The sequence below is a fragment of the Carcharodon carcharias genome, chromosome 3 (genome assembly GCF_017639515.1).
Source record: "Carcharodon carcharias isolate sCarCar2 chromosome 3, sCarCar2.pri, whole genome shotgun sequence".
NCBI classification, from domain to species: domain Eukaryota; kingdom Metazoa; phylum Chordata; class Chondrichthyes; order Lamniformes; family Lamnidae; genus Carcharodon; species Carcharodon carcharias.
In genome coordinates this window covers 88,923,061-88,948,796 of record NC_054469.1, presented here as the reverse complement: position 1 = coordinate 88,948,796, position 25,736 = coordinate 88,923,061, and the positions used below count along the sequence as shown (strand labels likewise).

Genomic DNA, 25,736 nt, shown 5'->3' with positions numbered 1-25,736 from the left:
ATGATTTTCCTGTAACAAACCCGTGCTGGCTTTCCTTAACCTGCATTTGTCCAAGTGACTGTTAATTTTGTCTCAGGTTATCATTTCTAAAAGTTTTTCCACCACCGAGGCTAAACTGACCGGCCTGTAGTTGCTGGGCTTACCTTTACACCCTTTGAACAATTATGTAACATTTGCAATTCTCTTGTCCACTGGCACCTTCCTTAGCATTCAAAGAAGATTGGAAGTTTATAGCTAGTTCCCCAGCAATTTCCACCCTTTGTTCAGTATTTTTGGATGCATCCCATCCAGTCTTGGTGACTTATCAACATTTAAGTACAGCTCAAAAACAGAATTACCTGGAAAAACTCAGCAGGTCTGGCAGCATCGGCGGAGAAGAAAAGAGTTGACGTTTCGAGTTCGAGTCCAAGAAAGAGTTGAAATATAAGCTGGTTTAAGGTGTGTGGGGGGGGGCGGTGGAGAGAGAGAGAGAAGTGGAGGGGGGGGTGTGGTTGTAGGGACAAACAAGCAGTGATAGAAGCAGATCATCAAAAGATGTCAACAACAATAGAACAAAAGAACACATAGGTGTTAAAGTTGGTGATATTATCTAAACGAATGTGCTAATTAAGAATGGATGGTAGGGCACTTAAGGTATAGCTCTAGTGGGGGAGGGGAGAGCATAAAAGATTTTAAGATATTTAAAAATAATGGAAATAGGTGGGAAAAGAAAAATCTATGTAATTTATTGGAAAAAAAAGGAAGGGGGAAACAGAAAGGGGGTGGGGATGGGGTAGGGAGCTCACGACCTAAAGTTGTTGAATTCAATATTCAGTCCGGAAGGCTGTAAAGTGCCTAGTCGGAAGATGAGTTGTTGTTCCTCCAGTTTGCGTTGGGCTTCACTGGAACAATGCAGCAAGCCAAGGACAGACATGTGGGCAAGAGAGCAGGGTGGAGTGTTAAAATGGCAAGCGACAGGGAGGTTTGGGTCATTATTGCGGACAGACCGCAGGTGTTCTGCAAAGCGGTCGCCCAGTTTACGTTTGGTCTCTCCAATGTAGAGGAGACCGCATTGGGAGCAACGAATGTAGTAGACTAAGTTGGGGGAAATGCAAGTGAAATGCTGCTTCACTTGAAAGGAGTGTTTGGGCCCTTGGACGGTGAGGAGAGAGGAAGTGAAGGGGCAGGTGTTGCATCTTTTGCGTGGGCATGGGGTGGTGCCATAGGAGGGGGTTGAGGAGTAGGGGGTGATGGAGGAGTGGACCAGGGTGTCCCGGAGGGAGCGATCCCTACGGAATGCCGATGGGGGGGTGAAGGGAAGATGTGTTTGGTGGTGGCATCATGCTGGAGTTGGCGGAAATGGCGGAGGATGATCCTTTGAATGCGGAGGCTGATGGGGTGATAAGTGAGGACAAAGAGGACCCTATCATGTTTCTGTGAGGGAGGAGAAGGCGTGTGGGCCGATGTACAGCTAGCCAATCAAATATCTCCTCTTCACAAATTTCTAGCCCATCGAATGCCTCAGCTACCCCCTCTTTCATTACTCTGGCAGCTGCATCTTCCTTGGTAAAGATAGATGCAAAGTATTCACTTAGCACCTCTGCCTTCATGTCCCCTACTTGGGCCTCACTCCTTTTTTTTAACCACCTTTTTAAAAATTGATATGCCTATAAGAAGACTTTTGGATTCCCCTTTGTGGTGATTGCCAGTCTCTTCTCATAATCTGTTTTTGCTGCTTTTGTTCCTTTTTACACTTTCCCCCTGAACTTTTTGTATTCTGCCTGGTTCTCCAACCTGACGTATGTCATGTACACCATTTTTCTGCTTCATTTTACTGTCTCTCTTGTTATCCAGGGAGCACTGGCTTTGTTTGTCCCTTTCTCCCTTATGGCAATAAAGCTCACCTGTACTTTGAACTATCTCCTCGTTATGGCAGACTTTTGTTCAATTCTTTGATTCCAATTTACCTGAGCCAGATAAATCTCATGCTATTTGTTGGACATTGTATGTAAATTGGCAGTTGTTTTTGCTTGCATTGCAACAATGACTATACTTCATGAGCACTTCATAGGCTGTAAAGTGTTCAGACATCTTTGGGTCATGAAGGCTACCAAATCGATAGATTAATCTATTGTCTGAAAGGTGAGCAGTGAGAAGTTTTCAAATGTGATGTATTTATTTTTTATAGTATCATGTATCTCCAAATGCGTTGCAGAATAGCATAGATAAATGGGTTAAGTCCAAACAAACAAAGAAAGCGTGTGATAAGGTTAGTGCTAACAATACTAAAGGCCACCAGGGAAGGACAATAAATGTGTCTGTGTCAACATTGCCCAGCCCCTGAAAAGAATTTTTTAAAAAGCTGTTTCTGAATTAGTTTGCTAGAAATAAATTTGGCTGCATGGTGTAAGGGGTTTTATTGCACCACAGAAAACATTATTTGACAGATGGAAAAATAGTTTTGAGAAGTTCCAATTATCCCTGGTTTCTTGATTCTCTGAAATAGCCAAATGATGTTCCTCTTTAGGAAGTCCTGTCTTTTGGAAAGCAGATCTGTTACTGAAGGATTAGTGACTTGCCTTGAAGCAGATAGAAAGAGGATTTTAGTTCTTTCTTGCCAAAGCATTCACTGAATCTTGAATAATCTTGTTTTAACAAGTCCATACCAGAATAAAAAGTTGTCTTCACTGGATTGTGGATTTACTGTTAACAATATGAACACGTGTTCTCAATTTACAGAATGATATATTTTATAGCAACTGAGATTCAGTAATTTTAATATTTCACATCTGCAATCATTGGTTCCATTATGTCTACAGTTAAAGAATGTGATGAAGGGAAGAAAAAACCGTGTGACAAGATATTTGAAGCAATTTCATCCATGTTCCCAGATAAAGGTACACCAGAAGAGCTGAAAGAAAAGTAAGTACTTTAGAGTTTTTGCTGAAAAGTTACATTATTGAGTTTCCACGGGGCATATTTTTTGGTTATAGACAGTTGATTCTTGAAAATGAATGCAAATTAAAAATAGCTAGCTCATATCAGTTTAACTTAACAATTTGGACACTTCACAGACACAATTAAAAATTTTTTAACAATCCAATGGTAGTACAGCCAAAGCAATGGAACACTGGACCTTGAGAACTAAATGCCTACAAGAAATTTCCAGGTGTTACAATATAATGGTGAAGTTACAACTTGTGCATGCTAAATAGCAGAACCAACATGCTATAGACAGCTGAGCAATCCCACAACCACAAATTGGGCCAACAATCTGCAGTCTTGCCACACTCATGTCATGAATGATGGTGGATAATTAAACAACTAACCAAAGGAGAAGGCTCCATAAATGTCCTCGTACTCAATGGTGGAGCCCAGCACATCTGTACAAAAGACAAGGCTGAAGCATTTGTCACGACCTTCGGCCGGAAGTACTGAGTGAATGATCCATTTTGGTCTTCTCCATAGTCCCCAGCATCACAGAGGCCTGTCTTCAGCCAATTCAATTCAATCCAAAGGTTATGGCCCCTTAAAATATCATGGCGGTGGAACTAGAATTGTGCTGCAGAACTAGTACCCGCAGCAAAGTTGTTCCAGTATAACACTGGCATCTACCCAACAATGTGCAAACATGCACGAAAGAGCTGTACTCCAGAGGTGAAAGGAGAGTGACCGCCCTTGACATGAAGGCAGCATTTGATCGAGTGTGGCATCAAGGAGCCCTAGCAAAACTGGTGTCAATGGGATTCAGGGAAAACTCTCTGCTGTTGTTAGTCACACCTAGCACAAAGGAAGATGGCTGTGGTTGTTGGAGGTCAATTATCCTCAGTTCTAGGATATCATTGTAAGAGTTCCTCAGGGTAGTGTCCTGGGCCCAACCATCTTTAGTTGCTTCATCCATAACCTTCCTTCCATCATAAGGGCAGAAGTGGCAATGTGCAATCATCAACGAACAATGTTTAGTACTATTTGCAACTTCTCAGATACTGAAACAGTCCATGACCAAATGCAGCAAGGCCCAGACAATATCCAGGCTTGGGCTGACAAGTGGGCAAGTACATTCGTACCATAAGTGCCAGGCAATGACCATTTCTAACATGAGAAAATCTAACCATTTCCCTTTGACATTCAGTGGTATTACCATCACTGAATGCCCCACTATCAACATCCTGGGTGTTACCATTGACTAGAAACAGAACTTGACTGGCCGTATGAATACTATGGGCAGGTCAGAGGCTAGGAATCCTGCGGTGAGTAACTCACCACCTGACTCCCTAAAGCCTGTCCACCATCTACAAGGCGCAAGTCAGGAGTGTGATGGAATGCTCTTCCCCTTGCCTGAATGAGTACAGCTCCAATAACATTCAAGAAGCTTGACATAATCCAGGACAAAGTAGACCGCTTGATTGGCACCCCTTCCACAAACACTCACCCCCTCCACCACCGATGAACAGTGGTAGCACTGTGTACTGTTAACAAGATGCACTACAGAAACTCACCAAGGCTCCTTAGGCAGCACCTTCCAAACTCACGACTGCTGCCATCTAGAAGGACAAGGGCAGCAAATACATGGGAGCACCACCACCTGGGAGTTCCCATCCAAGCCACTCACCATCCTGATCTGGAAATATATCGCTGTTCCTTCACAGTAGCTGAGTCAAAATCCTGGAACTCCCTCCCTAACAGAACTGTGGGTGTATCTACACCATGTGGACGAGGTTCAAGAAGGCAGAGCACCACAACCTTCTCGAGGGCATTTGGGGATGCGCAATAAATGTTGGCCTAGCTAGCAAAGCCCACATCCTATGAACGAATTTTTAAAAAAATTGTGCGAAAATGTTCTGCCTACAGAAAGTAGGACAAATCCAATTTGGTCAAATACACCCCCCCTTGCCAAAATCAGTATACTCTCAATCAATCCTCAGTCTTATGATGGAAGGTGTCATCAGTAGTGCTATGAAGCAACACTTTTTTTAACTTCACCCCTCTCCTTGGATTCACCTAGTTCTGTTGAAGGATCATGAGGACTCAAAACATCAACTCTTTTCTTCTCCGCCGATGCTGCCAAACCTGCTGAGTTTTTCCAGGTAATTCTGTTTTTGTTTTGGATTTCCAGCATCCGCAGTTTTTTGTTTTTATAACTTTTTTTCACTTGCTCAGTTTGGGTTCTGCAGACCTCATTCCTCATTACAGCTTTGCTCCAAACATGGGGAAAAAAGCTGAATGCCAGAGGCAAGGTGAAATTGACTTTCCTTAACATCTGCGTAGAAATTGATTTGAGTGTGGCATCAAGGAGCCCTAGCAAATTTGAAGCCACTGGGAGTTTGGGGTACTCCCCAATGGTTGGAGTCACTGGCACAAAGGAAGATACTTGGAGGCCAGTCATCTCAGCCTCAGGACAATGCTGCAGGAGCTTCTGAGGATAGTGTCCTTGCTGCGACCATCTTCAGCTGCTTTATCAATGACCATCCTTCTAACATAAAAGTCAGAAGCTGCAATTTTTGCTGGTGATTGCAGAGTGTTCAGTAGCACCTCAGATCCTGAAGCAGTCAGTACCTGCGTGCAGCAAAGCCTAGGATACACTTGGGCATGGGCTGATACATGGAAAGTAACATTCATGCCATGCAGTGATCATCTCATAAATGAGAGATTCAACTCTCTCTCTGTGATTATGAAGGTAAATCGAATGTCATTTCTTGCAGGGGAATGGAATGTAAAAGTAGGGGAAATAAAAGCAAAATACTTGCTAGATGCTAGAAATCTGAAACAAAATGCTGGAAAAACTCAGCAGGTCTAGCAGTTCTCTCTCTCCAAAGATGCTGCTAGGCCTGCTGAGTTTTTCCAGCATTTTCTGTATTTTGTATAAAAGTAGGGAAGTTTTGCTGCAGTTATATGAGGTGTTGGTGAGACCAGTCTGGAGTACTGTGTGCAGTTTTGGTCTCCTTATTTAAGAAAGGAAATAAATGCATTGGAACCTGTTCAGAGAAGGTTCACTTGACTATTTGGGATGAGGGTTGGGGCTCTTATGAGAAAAGGTTGGACAAGCTGGGCCTGTATCCATACAAGGTTAGAAGCTTGAGAGGTGATCTTATTGAAACACAAGTTCCTGAGGGGCTTGTCAAGATTGGATACTGAAAGGATGTTTTTCCTTGTGGGAGAAACTAAGATTAAGGGGTCTCCCATTTAAGACTTAGATGAAGAGAATTTTTTTGAGGGTCGTGAGTCTTTGGAACTCTCTTCCCCAGAGAGCAGTGGAGGCAGGGTCATTGAATATTTTTAAGGCAGAGGTGGATATATTCTCGAGTAATAAGAGAGTCGAAGGTAGAATGTGGAGTTGAGGCCACAAACAGATCAGCCATGATCTAATTGAATGGCGGAGCAGGCTTGCGAGTCATTAGTCTGGAATTCCCTTCCACAGAAAGCAGGGGAGGTTGGGTCATAGAATTTATTCAAGGCTGAATTAGATTTTTGATAGACAAGGGAGTCCGGGTAGACAGGAAGGTGGATCTGAGACCAATCAGATCAGCCATGATCTTATCGAATGGCCTACTCCTGACTCCAATGTTCCTAGTAAAATTAGACCAGGCACCTTACAGAATTGCTGCATTGTAATTGTTAACAGTGAGGTGGTAGTGTTCTTTATTTGTGAATTTCTCAATGATTTGCTATGTTATTTTGATGATATGGTATGCCATTTAATATCCTTCCTCTCAGAAGGAAACTGACTCATCCAACTATCTCTTAAACTGAGGCTAAAGATCTGTGTATTGATTCACAATTATACTGTCAACCTGAGATTACATTTTCAGAATGTTGCAGGGGATTCCATGAGGAGAATAAAAATTCTACAATGAAAGCGCTGCAACTTTTCTGATTCTCCTGTTGTTGTTAAAGGTACAAAGAATTGACAGAACAGCAGCTTCCTGGAGCACTTCCTCCAGAGTGTACACCAAATATTGATGGACCAAATGCCAAATCGGTTCAACGAGAACAGAGCTTACACTCATTCCATACTCTGTTCTGTAGACGCTGCTTTAAATATGACTGTTTCCTACATCGTGAGTATGATATTTCTTGATTGACATGTCCAATTAAAACTAACAATTCTTGCATATATAATAAATTATGTAGCTTTCTCAAAACATTCTATTAAAAAGGGGTGAGACATAATTTAAAATAAACACGTGAATTTGATGAACATGTTTGTGGTATTGGAATATTGACCAATGGTTAACCTGGTATAATGTACCATTTTTGAAAAAATAAGAGGACAAGAAACTGCTTATGATGTAAATTAGTATAAAGCACAAGAAGTAGGGGATTTTATAAAGGTAGGACAGTTATAACATTGGAATAGGCTATTGTTACAAATACAAGGTTTTTGAGATTGTTGTGTTTTGTTTGTTTCTTTAATTGCCCTAAATTAAGGGGTCATGTGACCTATTCTGAATTCTGCTGACAACAAACCTAGATGGGTTTGGTTGTTAAAGGGAGGGCCCAGGTTTTTTTGTCGGGAAGAAGGTGCAAGGTATTCACACCTGTAAATACTGACGAGCAGCTACTCTTTTAGGGCAGAATTTTCTGTCCCTGTTGGTGTTTGGCGTGAGCGGACAATATGGCCAAGAAGGCCAAAAATTGGTCATTAAACCAGTTTGCGATCGTCTGCTCTGCCTGTCAATGGTGAGCCGTATTTCCCGCTGCCGCACATCAGGGACATCATTTAAATACATATGCATCTCATTATAAGCCCTGCTCGCAGGAATCGTCCCCCACGCTGGATCATCTGGGTCACACCAACCTAGTTCACAACCGTACATAAGCGACGTGCACCAAATGAGCTGCACTTCGCTCAGAACTTTGAGGTTTGTTTGCCTACCATGCTTCAGGTAGCACTCGTGGTCATCAGTGCCAGGCTTTGTAGGCAGCACCACATCACTTTTAGGGGGGGCTCATGGTCAGGTTCCTACCTACCAAACCAGCCATAAGGCAGGGTTGGCTTTTCAACAGCTGTAGGTCTAGGGCTTGCTTGGGGAAGGGGGAGAAGTGGCCTCAGGCAAAGGAATAGACTCCAGGGTGAGGGCTGTACTAGGGAAGGGGGGCATCCCAGGGTGATTGTGGGGTACATGTTGATCTGTGCAAGTGGCCTCAAGAGGGTGAGGGCTGAGAAGGCGACCTCCAGAGGAGATGAGGCCAGATGGAGATGCGAGAGCGTGTACGTGAGAGAGAGGGAGAGAGTGGTGATGCCTCTTGAGCAGGCAGTAAGTGAGATGGCAGTGAATATGTGATGGCCTTGAGTGAGAGTTTGGAGTGATGGCCGCCTTAGCCTGGCGTTGCAGATGAGATCATTCATCCGTTTCCTGCACTGGACGGCCGACCGCTTGTGTGCAGCATTGGCACTGGCCACCGCCTCCCAAGCCAGAGTGATGAGGCTGATGGGCCTCCTACGGCTAGAGTGGGACTAGGAAACATGGTGAGCCTCCATGGCATCCATAAAGTGTCTCAGGAATGCGTCACTGAATCGGGGTACTGCACCCTTCTTGGCTTTTGGGGCCATGTCTTCACTGGTGCTCTCCTCAGAATCACAGAGTCTTTATAGTGCAGAAGGAGGCCATTTGACCCATCAAGTCTGTACTGGCTCTCTGAAAGAGCATTCCATCTAGTCCCACTCCCCTGCCCCTCATCCCTGTAACCTTGCACATTCATTTCCCTTTTGAATACCTTGATCAAATCTACCTCCACCATCCTTTTCAGGAAGTTTGTTCCAGACTCCAATCACCCTCTGGATGGAAAAAAATTTCCTCACATCATATTTACTCCTTTTGCCAATTATTTTGAACGTGTTCTCTTGAGTGGGAACTCTGTCCATACCCCTCAGGATCTTGAATACCTTTATCAAGCCTCCTCTTAGCCTTTTCTCCAAGGAAAAGAGTCCCAACCTCTCCAATCTTTCCTCATAGCTGCAGTTGTTTATCCCTGGAATCATTCTTGTGAAACCCTTCAATGCCTTCACATCCTCCCTCAAGTATGGCGCACAGAGCAGGACGCAGTACTCCAGATGAGGCCTAACTAGCATCTTATGCAAGTTCAACATGACCTCCTAACTCTTGTACTCAGTGCTCCTACTAATAAAACCTAGGATACTATATGCTTTACTAACTGCTCTCTCAACATGCTCTGCCAATGAATTATGTACCTATACACTGAGGTCGCTTTGTTCCTATACCTTGTTTAGAGTCTCTCCCTTTATTTTATACTGTCACCATATTCTTCCTGCCAAAATGGATCACCTCGCATTTCTCTGCATTGAATTTCTTCTGCCACTTGTCTGCCCAATCTACCAACATGTCTACGTCCTTTTGAAGTTCAAGACTATCCTCATCACAGTTGATGATATCTCCAATCTGCATATCATCTGCAAATTTTGAAATCATGCCCTGCACACCGCAGTCTAGGTCATTAAGATATATATCAGGAAGAGCAAGGGTCCCAACACTGATCCCTGGGGTTCTCCACTACAAACCTTCCTCCAATCTGAAAAACAGCCATTTATCACTGCTCTGTTTCCTGTCACTCAGCCAATTGCTTATCCAAGTGCCTACTTTCCCTTTTATTCCATGACCTAGAATTTTTCTGTCAAGTCTGACATGTGGCATTGCATCTAATACTTTTTTAAAATCCGTATACACCACATCAACAGTGTCTCCCTTATCAATCTTCTCTGTTACAACCTCAAAAAAACTCCAAGTTAGTTGAACATGGCTTTTTCTTAATGAACCCATGCTAGTTTTCCTTAATTATCCTGCACTTGTCTAAGTGACTATTGATTTTATCCTGTACTGTAGTTTCCAGAAGTTTCCCTGCCACTGAGGTAAAATTGACTGGCCTGTAGTTGCATCTCATCTGGCCCTGGTACCTTATCTATTTTAAGTAAAGATAGCCTTTCTAACACCACCACCTCCTCAATTATAAATTCTTCTAGTGTACCGGTTACCCCCTCTCACCTCGGCCTGGGTAGCATTTTCTTCCTTTGTATAGACAGATGCAGAGTACTCGTTCAATACCTCTGCTATTTCTCCAACCTCCACATGCAAGTCCGCTTTTTCTTTTGTCCCTAATTGACCCTAATGTCTCTTTACCAGCGTTTTATTACTTACATGCTTATAGAAGACCTTGGGATTCCCTTTGCTGCTAGCCTCTTTTCAGGCTCGCTTATTGCTTTTCTTATTAGTTTCTTCGCTTCCCCTCTGGTCTTTCTATATTCAGCCTGAATCTCCATTGTATTTTTTATCTGACATTTGTCATACGCGCACTTCTTCCTTTTCATCTTCACCTCAATCTCTCTTGTCAACCAGGGTGCTCTGGATTTATTTGTCTCACCTTTTCCCTTCAAGGGAATATACCTTGACATTGCTTGCATTACTTTTTCTTTGAAGGTGACCCATTGTTCAGCCACTGCCTTTTCTGCGAACATTTGGTTCCAGCTCACTTGACTCAGATGCATTCTCACCCCATCAAAGTTGGCTTTCCCTAATAAATTATTTCTGCTCTGGATTGTGTCCTGTCCTTTTCCATGACCAACCTAAACCTTATGATATAATGATCACTGTCCCCTAGAGGCTGTCTGGATCAATCATATTTGATCCACTTTGACCAACTCATTTCCCAGAACCAGGTCCAAAAGTGCATGTCTTCTCATTGAACCGGAAATATACTGCTGCAGAAAATTATCTTGATCATGTTCCAAGAACGCTTGCCCCTCTTGTCCTTTTGTAATATTTCTATCCCAATCTATATTTGGATAATTGAAGTCCCCCATTATGGTTACTCTATAATTCTTGCACCTGTCTGTAATTTTTTTGCAAATTTGTTTCTCCACATCCCTTCGGCTAGTTGGTGGAATTTATACGATACCAATCAATGTTATTGCACCGTATTCATTCCTTACCTCTAGCCAGAGAGATTCCAACCTTGACCCCATCTGGAACATCTTCTCTGTCCAGTACTATAATGCCATCTTTAATCAATCACCACCCCTGACCCCGCTTTTTCTTCCTTTCCTGTCTCTCCTAACGCCTTGTACCCAGGAATATTTAGTGTCCTACCCTTCTTTGAGCCAGGTTTCTGTTATAGCAATAACACCATAATTCCATTTGTCAATTTGTGCCTGCAGTTCACCAAGCTTATGTGAACACACAGAGTGTGGTTAATACATACACATTACCCCTGATATAGGCTTTTTTTACTTTTCCCCCTTACTCTGACCCCATCTAATGACTTACTATTGCCTACTCTAATTCTATCAAACTTTCCAAGTACTCTATCTACCTTGATGCTACTCTGATATGTCCTCATTCTCAGTTGTTACTTCTCTACTTCCCACTTCCAGTTTTTCTCCTCTCCACTCTGAATTTACTGTCAGGTTCCCATTCCCCTGCCAATGTAGTTTAAACCCTCCCCAACAGCACTAGCAAACCTTCCTGTGAGGACATTAATCCCAGTCCTGTTAAGGTGTAACCAGTCATCCTTGTACAGGTCCCCCCTGCCCCAGAACTGGTCCCAACACCTCAGAAATCTAAAGCCCGTCTTCCTACTCCATTGCTCCAGCCGCGTAGTGGAACTATTCAGTCTTCCTATTCTTATGTTCACTAGCACGTGGCTCGTCAGCTGTAAACATTGAGAAGTGTATACGCAGCTGTAGTTTAAATATGGCGCCCTGTGAGAGGAAGCGGCACAGTGGGCAATTTGGAGCCCACCTGCTAGCGAGATTGTTTTCTGTGGCTGCATAATTAATGAGATTGAACAATACGGTGTGAAAACCTGCCATCACATGCCAAATGATTTTTTTCCTGCCCGCTACTGCACTTTGTGCAAATCTGGGCCAATTCCGCCTAGTTTCCAAATCCCAATGAGGTGTCATAAATGCCAGATTTCATAAACAATTATATTTAATCTGTCTATGGAGTTAGGGGTTGTAGAAGATAGATAATTAACAGTTCTACCTGGATATTAGGCCCATGTGATTCATATTGCAAGGGAGATGGGCTTTGAGAGGGGAAAGGGTCCATAGGAAGCCATTGTAAGGTTGGGTTACTAGTTTTTGTAAAAATATCACAACCTCACAGACATGGTCAGTTTGCAAGAGTCCAGGAGAGAGCAGGGATAGAGGCATCAAGTCTATATTCACCACACAAAATGTGGGTGGGAGCTCATGCTTGGATTGAAGAGATTGTGAAGGTTTAAAGCTTTGGCTAGAAGGAGAGATCTCCAGGGTAACCCGACCTAAAGTAAGTTTGGGGAATTAGAAGTTATCTGGCTGGAAAAGGGGAAAGGTGCTGAGAATCCCTTTGGATTGGTTCCTTGCAAATTAAGTGCCCTATTAAGGAACGGTAAAGTAGAACCATGGCTTGTTGTTTTAAATGTTAATTGGAGGAATCTTTTCTATTGTTTAGGGTATACATTGCCTACTGAAATATTTTTGTTAGTTTTTTTTTAGTTTTTTTTACAGTAAAAGTCTTAAAGGATTTGCACAAAAAGATTTAAAGTTTAAGTTGATCACTGGGAATTTGAATTTATTTTAAAAAGTTATCGGCGTATTATTCCTGTCATTCTGTGTTTGGGGAAAAAGTTGTTTAGTTTTGGTTAAGCCTGATTAAATTTGTTAAAGATATAGTCTAGACTTGCCATATTAAAACTTCTCAAGGAATTCTTGGTGCTGAATTTGTTTTTGATGCAGCTTTTCATGCTACTCCTAATACATACAAACGTAAAACTCCTGAGACCAGAGCGGAGACAGAACAATGTGGACCAGACTGCTGTTTGTTTCTGGTAGGAGAATTTTCCATCCTGTTTAACATTGTAGGTAGGTGAACCCTCATCTCCCCTCTTGCACTCAAGTCCAACCTGAACCCATCCATTTGGAATTAAATGGTCAAGGCACGCAACTCAATACAACTTGGTATTCTTTTAACTGTTTATTATACTCATGCTAACATACAAGTGTCATTACCCTGCTCCCTTGAATTTGTCAATAATCACATGCTGTTCACTTCTAAATTTTAATTTTCAAACAGCACTCACCTCTTTCAGTGATGGTCAGGATATGTTCCATCAGTGTGGATGATCAATCCTGTCCATAGTTATCCTTGCAGGTTGTACCTTTGTCCCTAATAGTGCAGTCTCACTTCTTATAGCACCCGTAATAATGATTGGTGCAAACCCCACCCTCCCTACTTTTTTTTGATTGTAAGATCTTAAATCTTGTATCAATTCCTCATCCTGGGTTTGCAAATAGCACGTTGACATATAAAAGGTGGTTTGACGGGGAGTATTTTGGTCTTATCAGTATCATCGGATTGGTGTATGAGTTTTACCCTCTGAAGCAGTTTTGGGACTAGCATTTTTAAGGGATGGGATGCTCTCCCAGACGTAATGGAACCACAGCTGATAAAGCAGCTTTAAGTACTATTTACAGCTTGGCACAGGAGTTCAACGACCTAGGTGCCACTTAAATCTGAACAAACACATACCATTGTGTGATATGATTACATCAGCTATATCTTGGTTAACACATTCATGAAGTCATGTTATCATGCCTGTCTCTTTGAATAATTTCCTTTCAATTCCCAGCTTGTGTTTTGTATAAGTTCAGTTGAAAGCCTCATTGGTTCCTGGGTTACAAAAACTTGGCCCATTTCTGACAATTGTCCACCTACAAAACTACCTTTACTGTATGGTACATTTAATGTCTGCACCCTTTAAATTAGATGCACTCTTGCTGAAGGACTCGCTATGGTATCTTGTAATGTTTTAATGTTGAAGCAAATGATATTTTTTTAAAGTTAACTTTAAAACTTGAAACTTCAAGGTGTTAAAATATATGTTATGGGTACTCTAGAAGGTTGACTTGAAAGTTTCCTATCTGGACTGTTTTTAACCAAGATGCGATGCCCACCCATGTTCTGATGGCTTAATTGCAAAAAGAACTTTAAGGATGAAGGATTATCAGCACAAAACTACATTTCATGATAACTGTTTTATATAAGAACTTGCTTCATCTAACTCCATGTCAGTTCTGAGTTCCATATCTTTTTCTGTTTGAAAAACATCTTGGGATGGTTTTTATGTCAAAGGCAGTATATCAATGCAATAATTAGAAGTGCGCAGCATACATCCCCACGGTGACACAAATAAATCAGCCTTAGTCTATATTATGTTTATATTGTTTTAGGATGGAGCGAAGGATTTTGCAGTGGCCTTGACAGCTGAACGAATAAAAACACCACCTAAGCGCCCAGGTGGGCGCCGCAGAGGACGCCATCCAAATAGCACAAGCCGACCCAGTACACCAACAATAAACCAATCTGAGGCTAAAGATACAGACAGTGACAGAGAGGCTGGAACAGATACTGGAGGCGAGATAAATGACAAAGATGAAGAGGACAAAAAGGATGATACCACAAGCTCCTCTGGTAAAGAGAAATGACTTTTTTTAAAAAGTCAAAATTGAAAAGACAGAAACTATTTGCCACTTGTATCAAAAGATAAAATGTTGAGTGGTTCTAGTCAAACATCAGGACAGAGAAAGGGTGGATTAAGTTGTTAAATATGCCGGAGATTAAAAATTTTGAGCTAAAATTAGATTTTTATTTTCGCAGCAGGGTTGCAATGTGATTACATTCTATTAAATGTCTTGAACAAAAATACCTGGAAAAACACAGCAGGTCTGACAGCATCTGCGGAGAGGAATATAGTTGACGTTTTGAGCCCGTATGAGCCTTCATCAGAACTAAAAAAATATAGAAATGAGATGAAATGTAAGCTGGTAGAGGGGGTGGGATAGGAGGAGCTCGATAGGGGGCCAGTGATAGGTGGAGGCCAAGTAGAGACTGCCAAAGATGTCATAGACAAAAGGACAGAGGGGTGTTGATGGTGGTGATGTTATCTAAAGGATGTGCTAATGGGGGCATTAAGGGTAGCAAGCAGGACAAGCTAGTGGCAGATGGCCCTAGTGGGGGTGGGGTCGGGGGAAGGGATCGAGATGGGCTAAAAGGTCGAGGTGAAACAATAGATCAAAATAAATTTTAAAATAGGTGGGAAAAGAAAAATATATTTGCAAAAAAATTATAAATTATTAGAAAAGGGGGGGATCGGAAAGGGGGTGGGGATGGAGGAGAGAGTTCATGATCTGAAATTGTTGAACTCAATATTCAGTCCGGAAGACTGTAAAGTGCCTAGTCGGAAGATGAGGTGCTGTTCCTCCAGTTTGCGTTGAGCTTCACTGGAATATTGCAGCAGGCCAAGGACAAACATGTGGGCATGAGAGCAGGGTGGTGTGTTGAAATGGCAAGCAACAGGGAGGTCTGGGTCATGCTTGCGGACAGACCAAAGGTGTTCCGCAAAGCGGTCACCCAGTCTGCGTTTTGGTCTATCCAATGTAGAGGAGACTGTATTGGGAGCAGCAAATGTTTTGCTAGTTCAACCAACCTTACTGCACATGTTTCGCATTTGGTGGTCTATAGAATGAAGCTAGTATTGTAATAACCGCTCTACCCCTACCTCATTCTCTGTTTTTGGTTAACGTTATTGGACTTTGTTATCCAGAGAGCCAGGTCAATACTTTAGGGACATGGGTTCAAATTCTACCACTGGAACTGGTGGAATTTTAATTCTAGATTTATTAATTAATTGAATTTAAAGATATTCTGAGTAATGGTGACCAAGAACTACCATACTGTCAAAAAACCCTATCTAGGTTCACTAATGTACTTCAGGCTGGGAAATCTGCTATCCTTACCTGGTAGGGCTTACAGTTGTCTCTAGCCTCACACAAAGTGGTTGACTCCTAGCTGCCTTTCTGAAATGGTCTAGCAAGCCACTGAGTGGTACCAAACTGCGACAGAAAAATCAAAAAGAAATAAAACTGGATGGACTGCCTGGCATTCACCTAGGCACAAATCACAACAGCTCACTCTGCCCAGTTGACCTTGCTAGACTGGATCTGTGGCAGGTGGTGAGGGAACCAGCAAGAGGGAAAAACATACTTGGCCTCATCCCCACGAACCTGTCTGCCGCAGACTCATCTGTCCGTGACAGTATCAGTAAGAGTGATCACTACACAGCCGTTGTAGAGATGGAGTCCCGCCTTCACATTGAGAATACCCTCCATCGCATGACCACTGTGCTAAATGGGATAGATTTCAAACAGAGCTAGCAACTCAAGACTGAGGCGCTGTGCACCATCATCAGCAGCAGAATTGTACTCGAACACAATCTGTAACCTCATGGCCTGGCATATCCCCTACTCTACCGTTAACATCAAGCCAGGGGATCAACCCTAGTTCATTGAAGAATGCAGGAGAGCATGCCAGGAGCAGCACCAGGCATACCCAAAAATGAGTTGTCAACCTGGTGAAGCTATAAACACAGGACTACTTGCATGCCAAAAAGCATAAGCAGTAAGTGATAAATGGAGCTAAGGGATCCCACAACTGATGGATCAGATCTAAGGTCTGCAGTCCTGCCACATCCAGCCGTGATTGGTGGTGGACAATGATGCAACTCATTGGAGGAGGAGGCTCCACAAATATAGCCATCTTGAATGATGGGGGAGCCCAGCACATCGGTGCAAAAGGTAAGGCTAAGCATTCACAACAAGCTTCAGCCAGAAGTGCCCAGTGGATGATCGATTTCAGCCTCCTCCTGCGGTCCCCAGCATCACATACCAGTCTTCAACCAATTCGATTCACCCAACACGATACGAAGAAACGGCTGAAAGCACTGGATAGAGCAAAGGTTATGCACCCTGACAATATTACGGCAATAGCATGAAGACTTGTGCTCCAAATCTTGCCGAGTTCCTAGCCAAACTGTTTCAGTATAGCTACAACACTGGCATCTCCCCAGCTATGTGGAAAATTGCCCAGGTATGCCCTGTTCTTGAAAGGCAGGACAAATCCATCCTGGCCGATTACCGCCCGTTAACCTACTCTCGATCATCAGTAATGGAAGGGGTGATCAACAGTGCTACCAAGCGGCACTTGTTTAGCCATAACCTGCTCACTGACACCCAGTTTGGGCTCCACCAGGGCCACTCAGTTCCTGACCTCGTTACAGCCTTGGTTCAAGCATGGACAAAAGAGTTCAGCTCCTGAGGTGAGGTGTGAGTGACTGCCTTTGTCATGAAGGCAGCATTTGACTGAACTTGGCATCAAGGAGCCCTAGCAAAACTGGAGTCAATGGGAATCAGGGGAAATCTCTACACTGGTTGGAGTCATACCTAGCACAAAGGAAGATGATTGTGGTTGTTGGAAGTCAGTCATCTCAGCTCCAGGACATCACTGCAGGAGTACCTCAGGGTAGTGTCCTTGGTGTAACCATCTTCAGCTGCTTCATCAATGACCTTCCATCATAAGGTCAAGATTAGGGATGTTCGCTGATGATTGCACTATTTGCGATTCCTCAGATCCTGAAGCATTCCATGTCCAAATGCAGCAAGACCTGGACAATATCCAGGCTTGGGCTGACAAGTGGCAAGTAACATTCGCGCTACACAAGTGCCAGGCAATGACCATCTCCAACGAGAGAAAATCTAACCATCTCCCCATGAAATTCAACGGCATTATTATCCTTGACTACCCTACTATTAACATCTTGAGGGTTACCATTGACCAGAAACTGAACTGGATGAGCCATATAACCATGGCTACAAGAGCAGGTCAGAGGCTAGGAATCCTCTGGCGAGTAACTCATTCCTAACTCCTCAAAGCTTGTCCACAGGCACAAGTCAGGATTGTGATGGAATACTCTCCACTTGCCTGCAAGAGCGCAGCTCCAACACTCAAGAAACTTGACACCATCCAGGACAAATCAGCTCACTTGATTGGCACCCCATCCATAAGCATTCTCTCCCCACCACCAATGCACAGTGGCATCAGTGTGTATCACTTACAAGATGCACTGTAGCAATTCACTAAGCCTCTTTAGACAGCACCTTCCAAATCTAGATGGATAAGAGCAGCAGACAGATGGGAACACCACCTGGAAGTTCCCTTCTAAGAACTCACATCCTGACTTGGAAATATACTTCACTGTCACTGGGTCAAAATCCTGGAACTCTCTCCTAACAGCACTATAGGTATGCCTACACAACATGAACTGCAGTGGTTTAAGAAGGCTGCTCACCACTAACTTCTGCTGTCTAGGCCAGCAATATACGCTGGCTTAGCCAATAACGCCCACATCCCATGAATGAATATTAAAAAATCAGTACTTGGAAAGCAAGGGATGCACCTGCACTTCTACCTTCTAATTGCAAAAGCACTGGCCATCTTCTAATCTTCCAGTCCTCCTTATACACAGATGTGGTACCAGATGACTGGAGATTTGCAAACGTCACCCCGTTATTAAAAAAATAGAACAAGGATAAACCCAGCAACTGCAGGCCAGTTGGTTTAACCTCAATGGTGGAAAATTTTTTTAGAAATGATAATCTGGGACTAAATAAAGTGCCACATAACAGGCTTGTCAGCAAAGCTGAAGCCAATGGATAAAAAGGGACTGTGGTAGAATGGATATAAAGTTGAGTGAGAGGAAACGGTGGTGAATGGTTGTTTTTCAGCCTGGAGGAAGGTATATAGTGGGGCTGCTCAGGGATCAGTGTTGGGACTACTGCTTTTCTAGATTATTGATCTAAACTTGCATGTGCAGGGCACAATTTCAAAATTTGCACGAGACAAAACCTGGAAGTACTGTGAACTTTGAGGGGGGACTTCAAGGGGACATAGGCTGATGAAATGGTTGGACACCTGGAAGATGAAATTTGATCCAGAGAAGTATGAAGTGATGCATTTGAGCTGGAAGAATGAGAAAAGGAAAGATAAACTATAAGGTACAATTCTAAAGCACATGCTGGTGCACAGGGACCCAAGGGTACTTGTGCACAAATTGTTGAAGGTGAAGAGGCAGGCTGAGCAAGCGGTGAATAAGACAGAAGAGATCCTGGGCATGGAATGCAAAAGCAAGGAAGTAATGCTCGACTTTTATAAAACGCTGGTTTAGCCTCAACTAGAGTATTGTGTCAATTCCAATTTAGAAAAGATACAAAGTCATTGGAGAGGGTGCAGAAAGGATTAACCAGATGGTTCTGAGGATTAGATAGTTCAATTACATAAATAGATAGAAGCTGGGATGTTCCCCTTGGAGAAGAGAAAGGTGAGAGGAGATTTGTTAAACTCGAGAGGTCTGAATAAAACTTCCGCTTGGTGGAAGAGTCAGAGGATACTGATTAAGGAATGACAAGGCAAGACATTTTTACAGCAATTGGCTAGGATCTCTGAATGTAGTGCCTGGGATTATGATGGAGACTGATGCAATCCTGAATTTCAAAAGGAAATCGAATTATCTGAAGAGAAAAGTTTGCAAGGCTACAAGGAAAAGACGGGGGTAGGACTTGCCAGGTAGCGCGCTCAGAGAGCAAGCATGGAAAGGATGGGTCAACTGGCTGCCTCCTGTGCTGTAACCAGTCTATAATTCAGTTAGAAAATCCAGGTTAAGGTAAACAATCAGATGATAGATGGTGCATACCATTGCAAGTAATTAAAATGTTGTTGCTGATACTTTTCTCACCCCCTGCCCAACCGTCCATCTTATCCAGCAGCTCTTGTTCTGACTAATGGGACTGTTTATTTTAGTAGCAATCTCTTCCTCAGATAGGCCTGCAGGCTATCTGTATTTACTATCTACACTGATTCTGTGTTTTCTCCAAGTAGAAGTTTCTCAGGAATTGGGGGAGACAGATCATTCCAGATGCCAGCCCTGAAATAGTTGTCGCAATGCTATACTCTGCATTTCCTGAATACGTTGAAACTCAGGATTTTTGACAGAGCTGCCAATCTTTGGTCACAGTGTAGTATCTCTAGGCAATCGAATTTGAATAATGGCACATCAGAAAAACAGCTTTGCATATTCAGTTGGAAATCAAATATTTATTTTGGTATTAAGTCTCATACAGGTTGCTCTTTCGGATCACATTTCAGTCCAATATAAACGTTTCATTCTTGTTTTAACTTGAGCAAGTATTGGGTATTTAGTATTGCTACCTACATTCTTGGACAAATTTTGTGGTTAAAGCAATAATTGTGCCACTTGCAGTTATCACTCAAACATGAATGACAAGACATTATATTCCAATTACCAGACTACCCTTTTTTTGACATTATGAACTGTGGTTGTGAAGAGAGTAATGTTCAGACTGTTTTTAGCTTCTTTGAAGCCAGATGAGAAGGCAATCTAATGCGCCCTCAAACTTTACAAGTTTGATTTTTACTGGGTTAATATATTCTGTTTCTTCCATGTTTAATATTTATGAAGGCCTGTGAAGCTTGTGCTGACCTTAACTTTACTTTGTCCCACCTGTCACATATAAATTGATGTGGATCTTAAAAATGCATTGTGCACCCCTTTCAAAATAAATGGCTTAATTAATTACAGCCTCCAGTTTGATTTAGTAATGTGTTCATTAGTAGGAATAGATGAGCAAATATTGGGCCTTTTTTTGACCTTTGCCTACCATAACATTTGAAGCAAAAGCTAAATCTGAATATATAAGATCACTATTATATATTTCTTTCACATCCCACTAGTCTGTGGTTTATTAGATTTTCAATACAAAACCTTTTTTCTGATTATAAGCTATTACTATTTTCATTCAGAGGCAAACTCCAGATGTCAAACCCCTGTTAAGATGAAGTTGACATCTGATCTTTCTGATGTGGAGTGGAGTGGAGCTGAAGCCTCGCTGTTCCGAGTTCTACATGGCACTTACTACAATAACTTCTGTGCTATAGCTAAGTTATTGGGAACCAAAACATGTGGACAGGTAAAAATCAATAATTCATTGCAAAGTCAGTAAAACTAAATGAGGGACTTAATCTACACTTTGGAAAAATATTCCCAAAGATGCATAATGCCCTTAAAGTAAAAAACACATTCTTTTTCAGAAAATACTGTTTTTGGAAGGCATCGAACCAGTGTGTATACTACTTGAATGGCCGAAATTTTAGGAGTGCTTGCACTATTTACAGTTTACACAATACCTACAACAATTGATAATAGATCTGTCTTTTTTTTTATAAGTATTTAAACTGTGTTGGAGTTTCAGGTGTGAAGGCTATGCACGTGGGGATCTGGTAACCAAAATAACCATATTTACTGAACTACCCCGAATGAAGAAATTGCCAGATAAGATTTCACAATTTGTAACTTTACTTTGACATGAATCAGAATCACTTTAATATGGATTGGAAACAACACAAATTAACCATGAACTAACAGGCAAATCTTATTCAGTATGAACTATACACAAAAATTCAGAGCATGAGTAGGGCAGTTGGCCCCTCGACTCTGCTCCAGCATTTGATAAGATCGTGGCTGATCTGATTGTGACCTCAATTCTACTTTCCTGTCTACCACCTATAACCTTTCAGTATTTTTAAGGCTGAGTTAGATAGATTCTTGATCGGTAAGGGAGTCAATGACCCGCCTTCCGCTGCTGTCTGGGCAAGAGAATTCCACAGGCTAACAGCCCTCTTGAGAGAAAAAATTTCTCTCCAAACCTGTCTTAAAAGGGAGACCTCTTGTTTTTAAACTATATTCCCTTGATCTAATCTCTCTCACAAAGGGAAACACCTTCTCAACATCCACCCTATCCAAATCCACTCAGGATCTTATGTCTCAATAAGATCACCTCTCGTTTTTCTAAACTTCAGGTCCAAGCTGTCCAACCTTTCTCATAAAATAAGCTCTTTGTCCCAGAAATCAGTCGAGTAAACCTTCTCTGAACTGCTTTTAATGGCATTATATCCTTAAGTAAGGAGACCAAAGCTGTACTGAGTATCCCAGATGTGGCCCCAATAAGGCTTTATACAGCTGTAACAACACATCCCTACTTTTGTACTCTGTTCCCTTTGTAATAAATGCCAATATTTCATTTGTCTTTCTAATCACTTGCTGTATTGATATGTTTACACTTTGTGATTCGTGCACCAGGACACCCAGGTCTCTTTCCATTTAAATAATATACCACTTTTCTATTCTTCCTGTGGACAAGTTCACATCTTCCCACATTATACTCCATCTGCTAAATTTTTTGTCCACTCTCTGAACCTTCCTAGACTCTTGTTCTCTTCGCAATTACTCTCCTACCCATCCTTGTATCATCAGAAAATTTAGCAACTTTACAATTGGTCCCTTCATCCAAGTAATTGATATGGACTGTAAATAGTTGAGGGCACAGCAGTGATCCCTATGGTACTCCACTGGTAACAACTTGCCAACCTGAAAATGGCCCATTTATCCCTACTGTTGACTAACCAATCCTTTATCCATGCTGATATGCTAGCCTCTATACCATGAGCTCTTATTCTGTGTGGTAACTTTTGATGTGTCACCTTAACAAATGCCTTTTGGAAATCCAAGTACACCACATCTGCAGGCTTCCCTTTATCCATCTTGCTTGTTACTTCCTCAAAGAACTCTTCAAGTTAGTCAAATACTGTTTCCCTTTCACAAGACCATGTTGACTCTGCATGATCACATTGAGTTTTTTGTCCTGTTATAACCGCTTTAATAGTGGATCCTAGTATTTTCCCTATAGCAGATGTTAGGCTAACTGGCCTGTAGTTTCCGCTTTCTGCCTCCTTACTTTCTTGAATAGAGGAGCGACATACACTTTTTTCCAATCTGTTGGGACCTTTCCATAACCTATGGAATTTTGGAAAATTACAATGTGACTACTATCTCAGCAGCTACTTCTGTTAAAACCCTAGGTCCATCAGGTCCTGGGTGACTTGTTAACCTTTAGTTCTAATAGTTTTCTCAGTACCTTTTCATTGGTGATTATAATTGTTTTCTGTTCCTCCCTCCCTTTCACCTCTTGATGTACAAGTATTTCTGGGAAGTTATTTGTATCTTCTGGGATCATAGGAAATAGGAACATTTGGCCCATGGAGCATGCTGCACTATTCAAACAGATCATGAGTGATCATCTATCTCTTACGCCACTTTCCCCCACTATCCCTTGATGCCATTAGTATCCAGTAATTTATCGATTTCTGTCTTGAACGCGCTGATGTTTGGGCTTCCAAAGTCCTCTGGCATATAAATTCCACAGATTCGCCACTCTGATTGAAGAAATTCTTCCTTGCCTCAGCCTTAAGTGGCCTGCCTCTTATCCTGAGACGGTTTGTTTCCCATGGTTCTAGACTTGCGGGCGAAGGAAAGTATCCTATCCACATCTACCCGGTCATGTTCCTGTAAGAATTTTGTAAGTTTCAATGTGATCACCTCTCATCCCTCAACTCGGGCCAAGTTTCTTCAATCTCTCCTAATAAGACAATCCCACCATCCTAGATATTAGTCTGGTGAACCTCTGTTGCACTCTGTCTATGTCAAGTACACCCTTCCTAGATAAGGAGACCAAAACTATACACAATACTCCAGTCGTGGTCTCACCAAGATTTTATACAATTGCAGCAAGACTCTTGTATTTATATCCCCTTGCGGTGAAGGCCAACATACCATTTGCCTTCCTCAATACTTGCTGAACCTGCATGCTTAGTTTTTAGTGACCCATGAACAAGGACAGCCTGGTCCCTTTGCACATCGACACTTCCCTACCTCTCACCATTTAAGAAATACTCTGCCTTTCCGTTTTTCAACAAGTGGATAACGCTTATTCACATATTCTATCTGCCATGTTCTTGCCCATTCACTTAGCATATCTAAATCCTTCTCAGCTTGCATTCCCACCTCATTTGTATTATCAGCAAATTTGGAGTTATTACATTTGGTCCCCACATCAGATCATTTATATAGATCGTGAATAGCTTGGACCCAAGCACTGATCCTTGTGGGACCCCACTAGTAACAGCCTGCCATCTTGCAAATGACCCGTTTATTCCTATTCTCGGTTTTCTGTCTGTTAACTAATTTTCCATCCATAGCAGTCTATTACCCCCAATCTCATGTGCTCTAATTTTGTTTATTAAGCTCCTGAGTGGGTCCTTATCAAAAGCCTCATGAAAATCCAAATACACCACATCCATTGGTTCTCCTTTATTAAGTAATTATTTATTTTCTCTGCCACTTCCTTATCCTCTATTGTAAATTCTCGTGTCCACTTGTGATGAACCCCCATTTGTCTTTGCTAATCTTTACCTTTTTACATGCCTAAAGAAGCTTTTACAGTCCGCCATTATGTTACTCGCTAGCTTGCATTCGTATTCTCTCTTCCCTTTTTCAGTTTCTTGGTCCTCCTTTGCTGGATTCTAAATTGCTCCCAATCCTTGGGTTTACCACTTTTTCTGGGAACCTTACAAGCCACTTCCTTTGATCTAATGCAATCTTCTACAGCGAAGAAAGACACAAAGTACCTATTCAGTGCATCTTCCATTTTCTTATTTCATATTATTAATTTCCCAGGCACACTCTAGAGGACCAAAGCTCACTTTACTTTTTTTTACTTTTTTAAATACTATCTGCATTTGCATTTCTAGCTAGTTTTCGCTCCTATTCTAATTTTTCGCTCATTAATTTTTTTGTCTTTCTTCATTGGGTCTTTTAATTCTGTCCAATTTTTCAGCCTACCTGTTATATTCCCCAGCTGATGTTACCACTGATCCCAGAGTGGAACCCCGCTTGATAGATCCTAACTTCTAATTCGTTTGTTTAGATAGGTGGAGAGGGGCCACTGAACAGAATCACTGGAGTCAGCTAAGGGACTTTTAACAAAAGCATAAAACATTTATTAAACAAGGGAAGATGAACTATATTACAACACTCCTTCACCCACAACTATACCTTGACAGATATATACGGATTTGTAAGGATAACACAAGTTACAAAATCTATCTTTATGCTCTAATGTTCACAGTATGTACATCGTAAGTAAGGCAACCTGTGTTCAGACACACCACACTCTGAAACCAAGTGATAGGTGCCACCTCAGTCAGATGCTATGGATCTCTCCTCAACTGCCCCCCCTCCCAAAAGATGCTGGTCACACCGTGAGCCAACTGGTCTCTCTGTACTCTGTCTTTCACATGCAGGTTTCAATTTCCACTCTCCAAGACCTTGCCTTGGAATCTTCTCCCAAACCGAAACTTTCTCTCAGATGCCTTCCGCAAGAGTTCACCTTCAGGTTTTTGAACTCTTCCGGTGTTCCTCTGCCCTGGGTCACCGCATGCATTCAAGCTGCTTTCCACGCACTCTCTCTCACTGACTCGGCCATAAACAGTACACCACTGCTTCACATGCTCATAGCAAAGAGTTACAGACCTTCAGCTGTCTCTTTGGACCTTCTGGCCTCTTATAAGCAGATCTTGCTTTTGTCTCTTTAGATCTGAAGCTTGGTGCCTTTCTCTCTGCCCCTCACTCTTCACTTAACAGGACCTTTTTCAGGTTCCTGTCCTTCCTGGGACTTGGGACTTTCTCTGTTCAACTCCCCTGGATTTTGCGGCCTTTTCTTTAGCTTGGGACTGGCTATCTGTCCCCTTTTCTTCAGTCTCTCCTTGCAGCTACTTTCAAAATCAACTGAACTCAACCAGCTTCCAAATCAAACTGGTGTTTCTGGTTTCTTCTTTGTGTGTCTGTGGGAGGGACCTGCCTCTCTGGACCCTTGTTGCTAGGCAACAGCCCAATTTCTCTACTCTTGTTTGTTTAACTTAGCTTCAACAGATGTAAAACTCTCATTAGAAATGCAG

At 42.2% G+C, this 25,736-nt stretch overlaps 1 protein-coding gene across 4 annotated transcripts in view; it reads left to right on the top strand.

The window, feature by feature from the left end:
• ezh2 (enhancer of zeste 2 polycomb repressive complex 2 subunit) overlaps window positions 1-25,736 on the top strand; it is a 111,341-nt gene that overhangs the window by 45,749 nt on the left and 39,856 nt on the right. For all 4 annotated transcript variants that reach the window (XM_041184798.1, XM_041184800.1, XM_041184797.1 and 1 more), the window contains 5 exons: window positions 2,799-2,901; window positions 6,874-7,037; window positions 12,713-12,804; window positions 14,207-14,447; window positions 20,688-20,854. In XM_041184798.1, coding sequence (XP_041040732.1) covers window positions 2,799-2,901; window positions 6,874-7,037; window positions 12,713-12,804; window positions 14,207-14,447; window positions 20,688-20,854 — 767 coding nt within the window. The remainder of the gene's footprint in view (window positions 1-2,798; window positions 2,902-6,873; window positions 7,038-12,712; window positions 12,805-14,206; window positions 14,448-20,687; window positions 20,855-25,736) is intronic.